Below are 13,330 nucleotides of genomic sequence, written 5' to 3'. Positions count from 1 at the left end.
AATGTGGACCCGTCTGGTTGCTTGGAAAACATCGATGTGATTGTCCAGTTTGGTGCAGATGCTCAGTAGCATATCTGGAGTTACCATAAAAACTGCTTCAGTGATCGAAATTTTCAGCTCCTCCATAGTTGCAGGTAGTGGTGGTACATAAACTGTACTCTTCACATACCCCCAAAGAAAGAAGTCACAGTTTTTTGCACATTCATTTTTCAATGCCTTTATGAAAGGAATTGTTTGTTAAAATGATCATTTGTAGAGCTAAATGACTTTCCAAATGCTAATTATTTGACAACTCTGAAGAGTGGAGCGTTTTTTTTTTTTTCTGTGCAGTCAGGCAAACATGAGAGAATATGATTAGATGTCAATATGCAAGGGGTGTAAAAGTCTTGAGCCTAAAAAAAAATAAAAAATTTTAAAAAAATGGCACACAACTTCTGATGAAAGTACAAGACTTCAAAGGCCTTGAAGGCTCAAAACTTTTCATACACCTCTCATATATATTATTAAAACAATATTTAGCTATATTTCTAGACGCTGCATCAACATTTCTGGTGGTGATCTATCTCCCAGTTAAATTATACTACTTTGAGATATGAAATATTTAAAGATTTTAGTAGTGAAGTAGTTCACAACCATGTAGTTCTGGGTTTGAGTCTACCGAGAAGCATCTCAGGCAAGTATTTCACTATAAGCTTTCAGTTGAACAATGCCTTATGAGTGGAATTTTTACAGACAGAAACTGTACAGAAAAATGTCAAGTGTGTGTATATGTGCATGTTTGCTTGTGTGTTGAATATGCATTTCAAAACACTGATTTACAAAAATGTAACTTGGAAATTCAAAAGCTGAAATACATACTAAGATTGTTGTCATCAAGAAATCTTTGAAAATGCTTTGTCATAACCTCAGTTTAATGAATAAAGTAATAAAATAATTTTTTGTTTAGCCCCAGGTCAGTCCTGACCAAGTAACTGTCATCAAAGTTGTAAGATGGTATGGTGAGATAAGAGAGATTTGGCAGCATGTAGAAGCTTATTTGTTGACTCATTCTCTGAATTATAAATCAACACAAGATAAAATGGGCGTTACAAAGATTTAATACATATGATTTATGCATTAGTTTTCTGATGTATAGACAAAATAAAACATTATTACCAAAAAATAATTTAATCAGTCATAAAAATGTTACAAAAAAAAGAAAGGGTTTATGATACAATTGAATTTTTAAAAATATAAAAGCTCAAATTAAAAATGAGCAAAATCAATGCAGCTGAAAGTTTCTAATTTCAGAGCAAGAACATGCTACAAAAGATATTACTTATTAAAAATAAGGCAATTACATGTTCATTTTCCTGGAGTTTTCTCAGTTCTGCAAATATCAATTTTAAAATGAAAAAGAGAAAAACTGTTTCACATTTTCATTCATGATAATTTTCGCTTGTTTTGGTTATATTGCATATGAGGGGGGAGGGGGTGAAAAATAAAAAATAGATAGGAAAACAATTTACAAAAGATAGCTGATATGCTTTACTGGTTGTCATTGATCATCCGTTTGTTCTCCTGTTAAATAAGAAATGCACGTCTTTTCTTTACCAATCAAAACTAATGCACTACCGTCAGGATGCCATTTTAGGGTGTTCACTTGAAACATGGCATCTATGGGGATCTCTGCACTCAAACAACCCGATGGAGTCCACATATATAACTGCTTGTTCCCTGTAGAAAGAGCCAATCGTACGGAGGTTGGATCCCAACGAACATGTTTAATAGGCGATAAATGAACGAGAATGTGAGACAAACAGAGGTTTTTGACATCCCATATCCATAAAACACAAGGCATATTGTCATTCTTGGTGTAGAAATAACGAGAATTGCAGCTGAATTCAACCTGGCTAACTCCAAGTTCAGGGTTAGCCTTGTTTAAAGAAGGCTTGATGTTGGGAATTTCTAAGGCTTCTTTCACAATATGATACTTACTTTCTTTAGAACATAGTGCCACCATAGCACTTGATATTTCCTCAAAAGATGTCGGTAAAGGGCCCATACTAACTTCTTCTTTATATATCGTTACTTTATCTGGTTTTACCACCAGTGGGTGACCCTTCTCCATCGATGTCTTCCACGAAATATTATTCAACAAGCGAACTTTTTCGTCAAAGCTTCCGATAGCAAGAAACTGTCCCGTTGGCGACCAAGATACACATTTTATACCCAAAGCATGTTCATAGGGGGAATATTTTCGAAGAAGATAACCATCAGCAGAATACATTAAAATTTTGTACACGAGTAAAGAGTCCCAAACAGCTAAAATTCTGGCACTAGGTGACCATTTCAAACCATTGAGGTCATCGGTAGCACAAGAAAAGTGTTTAATTAATTCCCAAGATTTGCAAGCAAAAATACTTATAAAGTCACTACAATCGCGGCGTTCTGCCAGCGCCATGAACAGGCCATCTTGACTGTAGTCGTACCCCTTTTCGCACTGTTTGGGGTACCGTATATATGATATACTCTTGTTGGTGAGCGACCAAACAGTTATACGAAGGTTGAAGTCAGCAGTGGTTAAGATGTGAAGTCCATCTGGACCCCAATGAACATTTCGAAGTCCAGCAGATCCTTCGTCTATTTTGCACGACCAGTCAAGATATTTCAGGGACCATACCTGCACAAGACCTCGTTTAAACATGCCACAGAGAATCAAACTTGAATCACGGGACCATTCTATGTATTGAATAAAATCCATGCAAGTGAAAAGATGTTCAATTTGTGAGGTGATAACATTGCGAATAATTAATTTGTAATGGCTACCAATAGCCAAGAATTCACCGTTCGGTGAAAATTCGCACAGTTGATTAGACTGGCGATAGAGTTCAGAGAAATTCATGCTAGAAGATATGGACTAGTCGATTAGAAACAAATATTATACATTTATAAAATCCGAAAGTATCACAGTTAGAGATTTGTAAACAAATACAAAAAGAAAACTTAAAGTATTTGTTTTCAACGAAAATTTCTGTTCTGAGAATGAAAAACAACAAATATCAAAGTAGAAATACTAAGAAATTCCTCAGATATCTGCAAAATATATCTCTACCGAAAGCTGATATTCAAATATAAAGGATTTCAAATAAAAACCCAAAATGTCTGTGCTTCAGGCGATATCCACTTCATAGAGTATTTCAGTAAAGCATTGGTATATTTCGTAACTGTCTTGGGATAGAATTAGAAATGTGTACATACATTTTCACGGTGGCATGAGTATTTTAAAATAATGTAGATCGAATTAATGTCGAATTCACTAACAGAAGAATTCAAGTCTAAACATGAGCCTCTCCAGTCGCGCTGGCTTGTCAAAGTAATGCAGTTGGGAGTTATCCTACTTGAGTCTTATGTCACCGGGCGCGAGTTTAGAGATAAATATCGTTAGATTTGTTGTTGTTGTTGGCACTCCGTCGCTTACGACGTCGAGTGTTCCAGTTGATCCGACCAACGGAACAGCCTGCTCGTGAAATTAACATGCAAGTGGATGAGCACACCACAGATACGTGTACCCTTAACGTAGTTCTCGGGGATATTCAGCGTAACAGTGTGACAAGGCTGGCCCTTTGAAATACAGGTACAACAGAAACAGGAAGAAAAGAGAGAGAAAGTTGTGGTGAAAGAGTACAGCAGGGTTCGCCACCATCCCCTGCCGGAGCTTCGTGGAGCTTTAGGTGTTTTCGCTCAATATACACTCACAACGCCCGGTCTGGGAATCGAAACCGCAATCCTATGAGTCCGCTGCCCTAACCACTGGGCCATTGCGCCGCCACCGTTAGATTTATACAGGTTTCATAAACCCCATTGAGGAGGGAAATTGGATTTTTTTAAATGTGCATTTTGCTCAATGACCATAGCAGAAATCAAAATTTATTGCTTGCTCTAACAACCTGTGAAAACATAAGGAACAAAGAATCGCGACGAGAAATAAACATCGTCAATAACTACTGAAGGACTTGCAGAAATTAGTATAAAGTTGGTGTAGTATTTTGAAGTAATTAACAGTTCCCGCTGAAAATAATATACTTAATTTTCCTCGATCTAAATGGTTTCGAGAGATATTTTTCATGTGAATGAAAGCACTCAGAAGAGATTCTTTGAATTCACAGTTCCCATCAGTCCACCTAAGAGAAACGAGATAGCTTCATGGAAGGTATATTGTGGTGAATGGAAGAATTTAGCAATTCCAAGCTCTTTGACAAAAAGTTAGTACTGAAGAACTTGGTTCCCATCGATTTACTTTCATTAACGAATACTATTTTGCATTGCTTACTTTCTTCAAACATCGGTTGCTTGTTCCCGCCTTATAGCAATGGTGTGTGTGTGTGTTAAATTGAAAAATAAAATAAAAATATACACTATTTGATACTATTAGATTATGTTAACAAATAAGGCATATAATATTAATTAGAAGTCATTATCTTGGAAATATAGGTTAAATTGTGTGAAATGAATCATTAAAAATTCCATAATGACTATTTAATGAACAGTGAAAACAAATTGATGGAACTCGTATATTAGTATTCCCACCTCATATGTACAACAACAAAGAAGCTACTTGGTTTGTTTCTTTATTGCTAACATAGAGGGGACAGCACAGTCTGATCGGTGTCAGACACACAGATGAGTATAATTAAAAATTTGGCAAGACTTCCGCACGTCCCCCCTCCCACCCCCAAAATTTTTTTTTTCGACACAGACCCCACTTTTCGGCTACGGGGAATACGAATCTGCAAAAAAAATTGGCAAAAATCGACATCTTTAAATTACCACCCCCACACCCCCATTTCCTTCATTTTTGACTTTTATCAGAATTTTTTTTTCAAAATATGCGGAAAAATACGGAGATTATGATTCTAAAAAAAATTTCCAAAAATCTTTGTAAAATTTTTTTTTTTTTCTAAATATGCGGAAAAATACAGACATCAGGATTCGGACAAAAATTTCAAAACATTTCTGTACTTAGGGTTTTAGGATTAGGGTGTTAGGGTTTTAGGGTTAGTGTTGGGGAAAAAAGTCAAAATTGAAGAAGTTGGTGGGGGGGGATTTCACAATGCCAATTTTTGGCAATTTTCTGGAACCTCTGTATCCAAAAATGGGGATTTTTGGCAAAAGAAATTACAAAAATAGACAAATTTGGGAGAAAATGGGGGAGACAGGCGAAGTCTTTCCAAAAATCTAAATGCAGTTACAATGAAATACGACATAAAAGACAAAATTACAAACACACAATGAGGTAGTAAAAACAGGTTAAGCTCCGACCCCACAAGCGCTGTTCTACTACCGGCACCTTTCATTAAGACTTATGACATGTTCATGAGGAGTCTTTCACGCACAACATCCGTACTACATGCATCCATCTGTCTTTGAACATACTCTCCGACAGGCATCTTCTCTCCAGCCCCACTTACCTTTTCAGGTGAATGGTGAAGAACCTCACCAACCCGAGACCAGAGATGAAGTTGCCTGTTGCCAATCCTTTCATTCTCGGCTTCCATATCACCTCTTTCATAATTGCTACTACTATGAGAAAGCAATTCTTACCTTCTTTCGTGAGGAGACCTGGCGGTTCAATTTCTAAAATTGACTCAGATGACAGCTGTACTCTTCTTGAATCCAACGACAGGTGTTCTGCATAAGTCCACACTTCCAACACTTCCGGACACTGAATCATAGCGTGCAGGACGGTTTCCCTATCCTGCTCACATCTTGGACAGGCCGAAGGACCGGGCTGGCCGTGTCTGGTGAGCTTATCCTGAACAGGTGAGGCTCCTCAGTAACATTGCCAGGCCAGAGACCCTCAAAAGTTATCCAAACTTCTCGGCATGTACCTATCCTCCTATCTTAGTTTCCTCCACAAGATATTAGCTATAATTTTAATCTTTCTTCTTCACTGGAACCCACTTTCTACCTAAATTTTAATTTTCTTAATGAATTTCAATGATTTAAACTGAATATTGATTTCAAATTTTAGTACAAGGCCAGCAGTTTCTGGTTAGTAAGTCAGTTGCATCTAGCCCAGTGCTCAATGGTACTTATTTTATCGATCACAAAAGGATGAAAGGCAAAATTGACATTGGCAAAATTTGAGCTCAGAACATAAAGATGAGCAAAATGCTGCTAAGCATTTTGTCCGGTGTGCTAAATATTCTGCCAGTTTGCCACCTTACTTAAACTGAGTATTAAGTTCACAAACACCTCTGCCACCCAGAGTATGACAAAATATAAGCATACTTCTACTTAAAATTTACACAAACTTTTTAAAAAATTTCTTATTCAGATCTTTTTTCTAAAGTTATTGTTACTAAATTTGAGCTGAAAATAAGGTTAGCTTCTTCAGCTTAGTCTGTTTTTCTCTTGTCTGTGTAGAGATAAAAAGTTTATGTTGAGGATGTATTTGTTCTGTAAATTAAGTAAGAATTAAGGTGCCACATGGATTATTGCTTCATTTAATTTTTTGTTCATTATCTTCATCAGCAAATGTATTTAGTAAACATAACTCAACTAGTAATTTATTTATAAAGTATGTAGAAAATTTATGTCTCCATACTTGAAGATGGTCAGTTGGTTTGATATAGTTAACCCTCTCACAAATACTGGCTCTTAATTCTGATTTATACAACATTAACTATGATGTCAATTATTGCAGACAGTTTTCTCCAGATTTGATGCTTGGGAAGAATGGAAAAGTCTTTGACCTCAGCTTGATAAGTAGGAGATAAAAAGGAATTAAATGTCTTATTCAGACACATTGTAAAGCACTAACAGTAGGATATGAACTCATGACCCATGACTAACTTATCAGTCATTTCAGGCAACTGATTTTAAGACTGTTTGTAGAAGCTAATCAATCCCATACATTGTTCCATGAACATCATACTCAGGTAATTATATCCCTTTTCAATAAATTTGTGACCCCATGGCAATGTAAAATCAATAATATAAATGTCTCCTGCATCCTTCTTCAGCTGAGTGTTCTTAATCTTATGGGCTCATGGGTGTCGGTACCATGTAAAAAGCATCCATGCTAGAACCACCGAAAAGCATCCAGTACACACTATAAAGTGGTTAACATTAAGAAGGGCATCCAGCCATTAAAAACCATGCCAAAACAGACATGGAACCCAGGCAGCTTTCCAGCTGGTCAGCTCCTGTCTAACCCATGCAAGCATGGAAAATGGACATTAAATGATGATGGCAATGTTTGCATGATAGAATCAGTTTGGTTGATCTCAATTATTTCTTCAGTTTCAAATATTCCTATGAATTTTTGGTATCAATAATAGGAGTAAACTATTTTAAAATGTAGGTAATTTATTGACACAGAATTCTATGATATATAAAGTCATGATTACATGATGCTTAAAACCTAGAAACAACAATTCCATGGAATTTAAGTTTTAATTTTAATTTAATTGTAAATTTGTTAAAACCATGACACACAAAAAGTGTATTTCTCATTGTCCATTGGGGCCTTTGAAACAGAAGAAAGTAGGACATAACTAAAATTTGAGTAGTTTCAAACTGTTACAATACAAAGTTTGAAAAGCTTCTGTCAAAGCACACATTGTACATAGTCATCTATTCTGTGGAATAAGAGACTATGTACAATATTTCATGCATAGCTTGAGAGATGTCAACAAGTAGTGAGGTAGTTTCAAACAAAAGCAAGCTATGGTATTCTTTTGTGAGATTTACTAAATTAAACCTTGTAAACTTTCAATAGTCGTGCAGAATTAATAAATAATTTGGACACTATGAACTTGAAGATGCCAAGGAGGATCAAATGAAAACTGAAGTTTACATTTTTAGAGTTCTTATCTCAGCATATTAAATGGTACAAAAATAAAAGATCAATAAAAAAAAAATTTTGAAAAAACTGTGTAGTTAATTCTCAAAGTCAATGTTCTAAGAGACTGGCAAGAAATTTCAAACAAGGGCGATAACCAAAGACAAAAGTTACGTACCTTTAGTTTTAGATCCGTGTAACATCGTTGCTTTCAATTCATACAATCGCTATTAACTTTACTGTTTGAGCTTCATCTTCTTAATTGATATTCCAGAGTTTAAGCTCTGAAACAGGAAATAGGTTAGCTAATTCCGATATGCATGCGAAAATAAGTTTTATTTAAAGAATTACAATGAAAAAAGTACCAGTGGGAATAAGAGATCACTAAATTGTAATTAAACTTTAAAAAAAGACAAAAGATAAGAGCACGGTTTGCTATGTTTACAAACCGTTTTAAAAATGGCAAAGTATTGATTTAAAACATTCACCAGAATTAAATTTCACCAACTTAACACTGAACCCTAACTCTGAGGCTTTCTTTCCTTGTAACTTTTTAAATGAAGCCTATTTTAGAATGCACAGAGGCATAAACCAACATAATTTACATGATGAAAATTTTGTTTCAGATCTTGAATCTGTAATATTCTTAATCTAGAAAATGATCTTGAATAATGTAGTATTTTTTCAACTTGATACTGGTAGTAACTGGGTTTATTTTTTCAGACTGTTGAATGTTCAATAAGTTAATACTTTTTCAGACTATTAACTTTATGTTTAGGGATGAAAAATGTTTCAATATTTGCACCAAAACTACATTTCAATCAATTTGTACTCTGCCGTTTGACTGGAACCTTATTTCTGCACTAAGTTTAATCGCATTTTTATCATCTAGGTCACTTACACATGTACAATTTATTTCATGTTCGTTTATTTTAATTTGTTTTTCACTAAAGGGAGGTCTCAAGTTGGCAGAAACGTTAGCACGCCAGGCGAAATGCTTAGCGGTATTTCGTCTGTCTTTAAGTTCTGAGTTCAAATTCCGCCGAGGTCGACTTAGCCTTTCATCCTTTCGGGGTCGATTAAATAAGTACCAGTCACGCACTGGGGTCGATGTAATCGACTTAATCCCTTTGTCTGTTCTTGTTTGTCCCCTCTAAGTTTAGCCCCTACATAAGAAATGAACAACACCTGCAAACATTTCACAGAACAATTTATTGTCATACATAAAGACAAACTACATTGGCCTTTTACAGTTAACAACATCAATGAGTATAGACTGTGAGAGAAATACTGCTCTCTGAATTTACAAGTTATTGGTAAGGCAACATGCAGTTTGCCCAACATATCTGAAAACATTTGTGCCCTCTTTGTGGTGACGGATGTTCATGTTCATGTATCTAGGCCATCTGTCTTGGGTCGACTAACTGGGCTGTCTGGTGGGGTTGTTTTGTGTGGCAAGAATTGAGACACATATTGCTCAGCTGCCTCAACATACTGCAACAAGCTTAACACGACAACAGCTTTTCATAGGGTACAAGAAGAATATTCTAAAAGATTAAATCATGCTGATTGACTGGCTGCTTAATTGATCATGTGAAACTATTGTGGTTCAGTCATGTCTGACCAGTAACCTAGTGGTTAGGTTCCGAATCACCACTACAGGGTGAAATTAATGATGGGTAATTGTATTATGGTTCTTTGGTTATAAAACAAAAAAATTATCTACTATAGCATATAATTTACATTTTTCAAAACATACATATTCTACCATTCTTGACCATATTGTTTTGACATTAATTAGAAATTTTCAGTGTTCTCTCATTGTATTTTTAGGGGTCATCCTATTTCCTTTTGTAAATCTACTAAATGTGTATGGGATGTTCCAATACTTCCATCTCCCAGTGACTTAATTAAATGGTATAGTGCTACTATTGAACACTATCCTGGTATTGTGTTGACCATAGGATTATTTTGTCACTTTTTGGTTAGATTTTTTCAATAATATAAGCTTACAATAAATTATAGCTTTAGAATTACTTATGAGTGGGCATAAGTGTAAGAAAATATGGTTGGTCTCTATTTTTCAAGAATCTCCTTTTCAGATGATGTACTTCTTGTTTATAAACATCTCTTTTAGATTAGAGAAATGTTTATATGATGTAGACATGTAATAATAATACCGTTTTTAATATGGTAGCTATGGTGAAATTCATTGTAAAATTTAGTGGATGCTGGCTTTTAATGCATAGTTGCTTTAACATTTACTCCTGTGTATTATACCTGTGTATCAAAGAATGTTAGTTGGTTATTATTTTCCTCTCCATAGTAAGCTGTATAGATGATTCATGCATGGAGCTCATTTGTTCCATTGAAAACTTGACATCTTTCTGATGACAACAAAGTTGTCCTTTATGTACCTGAGTTTTAGCTTGCATTTCTGAAAACTATGTCAAAGTGTTCATGTTGATATTATTGCTTAGTTCCAGGCTAGCAAACCTCTAATCAAATGTATATTCAAGTCAAAGCCATTTAAAAAAAAATATTTTTGGGCAGTGTGTTTAGGCTTGTGATTTGAGAGAGATTTAGCTTCTAATTATAGTAATTTGGTGATCATTTGGGTGCTTTCTTGGCTTGTTTGATATTATTGATGACAAAAACATCTTGAGTTTCCAAAGTATAATGTTGTGCTACTGTAATATTTTATAATAAAATCAGGTCAGAGATCTCATCACAGGCTGATAAAAGCTGCTACTGGTACCATGTAAACCAGAACTACTTGTTCCATGATTAAGTAGTCAGTGACTAAACCAGCTCCCCCACTTAAGTATCTTGCTACTCTTGTGAGGAGGGTGTCTAGACACCCAGCCGAGCTAAAGACAACACCTGTTGAAGAATAGAGGTGCTCTTTGTTGGCTGATGGTCATCTAGTTGCAGAGAGTAATGGCAAGCCACCCCAATATTTCTACCAAGAAAACGCTATAAGAAAGTCAGAATAAAATAATGTTATGGCTTCATCCGATGGTAGAACTCATGCTTAATCAGGAAGACTTTCATTGTAGTGTCAACACACTGCAAAAAGCATATGATACACAACAACAATGAGTGTTTTATAAGCAAGTTAGTCAACCCCATTCCCCTTCATGCTATTTACTTTGATCAAACTCATAAGGATAAAATGAGCAAACATTCATGAGAGAAGAAATGAGAAATGCTGCTTTTCATGTTCAGTGATATATTAGTGACAGAAATGTTATTAAATGGCTACAATAAATATTAACTCCTCTGGAACTTACCTCTGATCAGTGTTACTCACCTGAAACAGTTTGTGGTGTTAAATGTTAACCAATTACATGTTCATAATTAAATGTTTAAATGTGATATTATTTTATGATTTCTACATTTAGTATTTAAAGAGGGCATAATGATATACATCTACGCTGTTAAATTATTTGATCTAATAGCCATTTTAATAATAATAAAAAAAAAGTCATAAAACATTTTGTTTTAAAATTTTTTGTTTCAAATGAGTGGTTTTATTGGGGGTTTTTTCCTTGTTTTATTTTTTTAAATGTAAACATTTATACAGCGAATAACAGAATTTCCTAATCTCATTCAACAGATTGTAAGTATGAGAAAATAACTATATCGATGTTCAGTGTTGTGTTAGGAAAGCTTATCTCCCTTGAAGTAATTTATTGCCTGAGAATACAAGATTGTTATGGTGATTCTGTAGCATTAAAATACATGAAAACCTGTCCTTCAGACACATGAAACAAAGTCTTGTGAGACTGAAGATTACTTTGAGACTTTATCTCCAAATGATTTCCTCATTAAAAACCCTGTACTTGAAAAATCTTTTCAGAAAAGCCTTGTACTTTCAACTGCAAGAAGCTTAGTAAAATTAAATGACCTACTCAGACAATGAATCACCTACAGAGTGTTGAACTCATGACCCAGACAGTGTCAGTTCAGTATTGTATTCTGATAATTTATCTTAAGTTTCAATGCATTTTTTGAATTCAAGAATAAAAATACTATGCAAACAACATAAGAAAAGAAACATCTGAGATTTAAAAGAAACATTAAATGCCTTGTACCAATCCATTAAAACTTACCAAACACAAAAGGTTGTTTTAAATCAATTTTGTGTAAACTATTAATTGTATGTTACTGGTATTTATTTCCTCAAACTTTGAAAATTAAATATCAAAGTGAATCTTCAAAAGACTTGGGATAGGCTCACACTATCTCACTTATATTCCTCATTCACCAACTTCTCTCTGTAGCTTTTTCATGACTTGTTCTTAACCTTGGGGTCCAAGTGTACCAGTGTTGATTTAGGTACACTTCTCAATGCTAGCTTGATTCATACAGATACAATGCATTATAAAAGGCATGAATTCTTCACACTTTCTATGTTCCTGGTATATAGCATTAGTAAATGTTCTGCTATCAGTTTTGTTCCCAACAAGATATATCTGTCATTATGTATCTTATTTAGCTCCCTAATATCATTCTTTCCACAGATCTTGTCAGTGGCTCATGGTAAACTTTCTGTGATATCATTTCTCTATCTTTTTCTTTGCATAATGGATGCACTTGGTACTTTCCAGCAAATAACTGTACGTGTGCATGCTATTTGTTGCATGTGCTGGTACAGACATGTCCTCCATCTCCCACTTGATCATCCTACCAGGGCTTTACTCTTATTTAATACAGCAGTTGTGGGCTATAAAAGGCCTTATGGCAGGCTCCACACCACATTGGAGAAGATCTCCAGAGGTTCAACATCACCTTGGAGGATGCAGAAGAACTGGCACCAAATCACCAGTGATAGGGAGCACTGGTAGACCTGATCAGCTTTATGCATCATGCTGTCTTTGGGACCACTAACCTAGGATGACCCCCAACCTCATCAAGCAAGAACATGAAGCAAAGCAAGTTATTACTATTTGAAAATTTCCCTTAATATAGAGATCTTTTAATTTCCCAACCATCCATTTACTTATCTTTTGCCAAAATCCGTCTTGTCTTTTAACTTCGTCATTAATAACTAATTAATGCTAAGGTATACATTACTAGAGGAATTTAGTGATCACAACCATCATCATCATCATTTAACATCCTTGTTGGCATCAGCTGGACAGTGTGACAGGAACCAGTGTGTTCAAGGACTGCATCGAGCTTCAATGTCTGCTTTGGCATGGTTTTTATGGCCAAATACCCCTCCTAATGCCAACCACTTTACAACGTGGAATGGGTGCATTTTTCATGCCACCTACACTGTTAAGGTCACCATGCAGCCCATCAACTGTCTTATTTATTTACTGAAGTACTAAATCAATATGATTCTCATACTCAGCTGAGTGTTAGGTGTGATTAGTGATATTTACATTGTAAATAGTTTAAATTATTTGCATCTCAAAATTTCAAGAGTGTTTATCCCCTTTCCTTTGTACCATTAAAATAGTCTCCATACTTGTCTTGATGTTGCCCTGTCTA

At 35.1% G+C, this 13,330-nt stretch overlaps 1 protein-coding gene across 1 annotated transcript; it reads right to left on the bottom strand.

Annotated features, from left to right (window-relative positions):
* Positions 1–1,151: 1,151 nt before the first annotated feature.
* LOC106872259 (WD repeat-containing protein WRAP73) lies at positions 1,152–3,352 on the bottom strand. The gene has a single exon (XM_014919181.3). The coding sequence runs from the start codon at positions 2,882–2,884 to the stop codon at positions 1,538–1,540; it is 1,347 nt and encodes a 448-aa protein (XP_014774667.1). The 5' UTR covers positions 2,885–3,352; the 3' UTR covers positions 1,152–1,537.
* Positions 3,353–13,330: the final 9,978 nt, after the last annotated feature.

The sequence above is a fragment of the Octopus bimaculoides genome, chromosome 1, assembly GCF_046866305.1.
Source record: "Octopus bimaculoides isolate indiv1 chromosome 1, ASM4686630v1, whole genome shotgun sequence".
Taxonomy (NCBI): Eukaryota; Metazoa; Mollusca; class Cephalopoda; order Octopoda; family Octopodidae; genus Octopus; species Octopus bimaculoides.
Note: the sequence above shows the minus strand (reverse complement) of the source record. Positions and strands in the feature narration are given on the sequence as shown.

Coding starts and splice junctions, on each gene's coding strand:
- LOC106872259 (XM_014919181.3), bottom strand. CDS start 2,884: ATGAATTTCTCTGAACTCTATCGCCAGTCTAATCAACTGTGCGAATTT.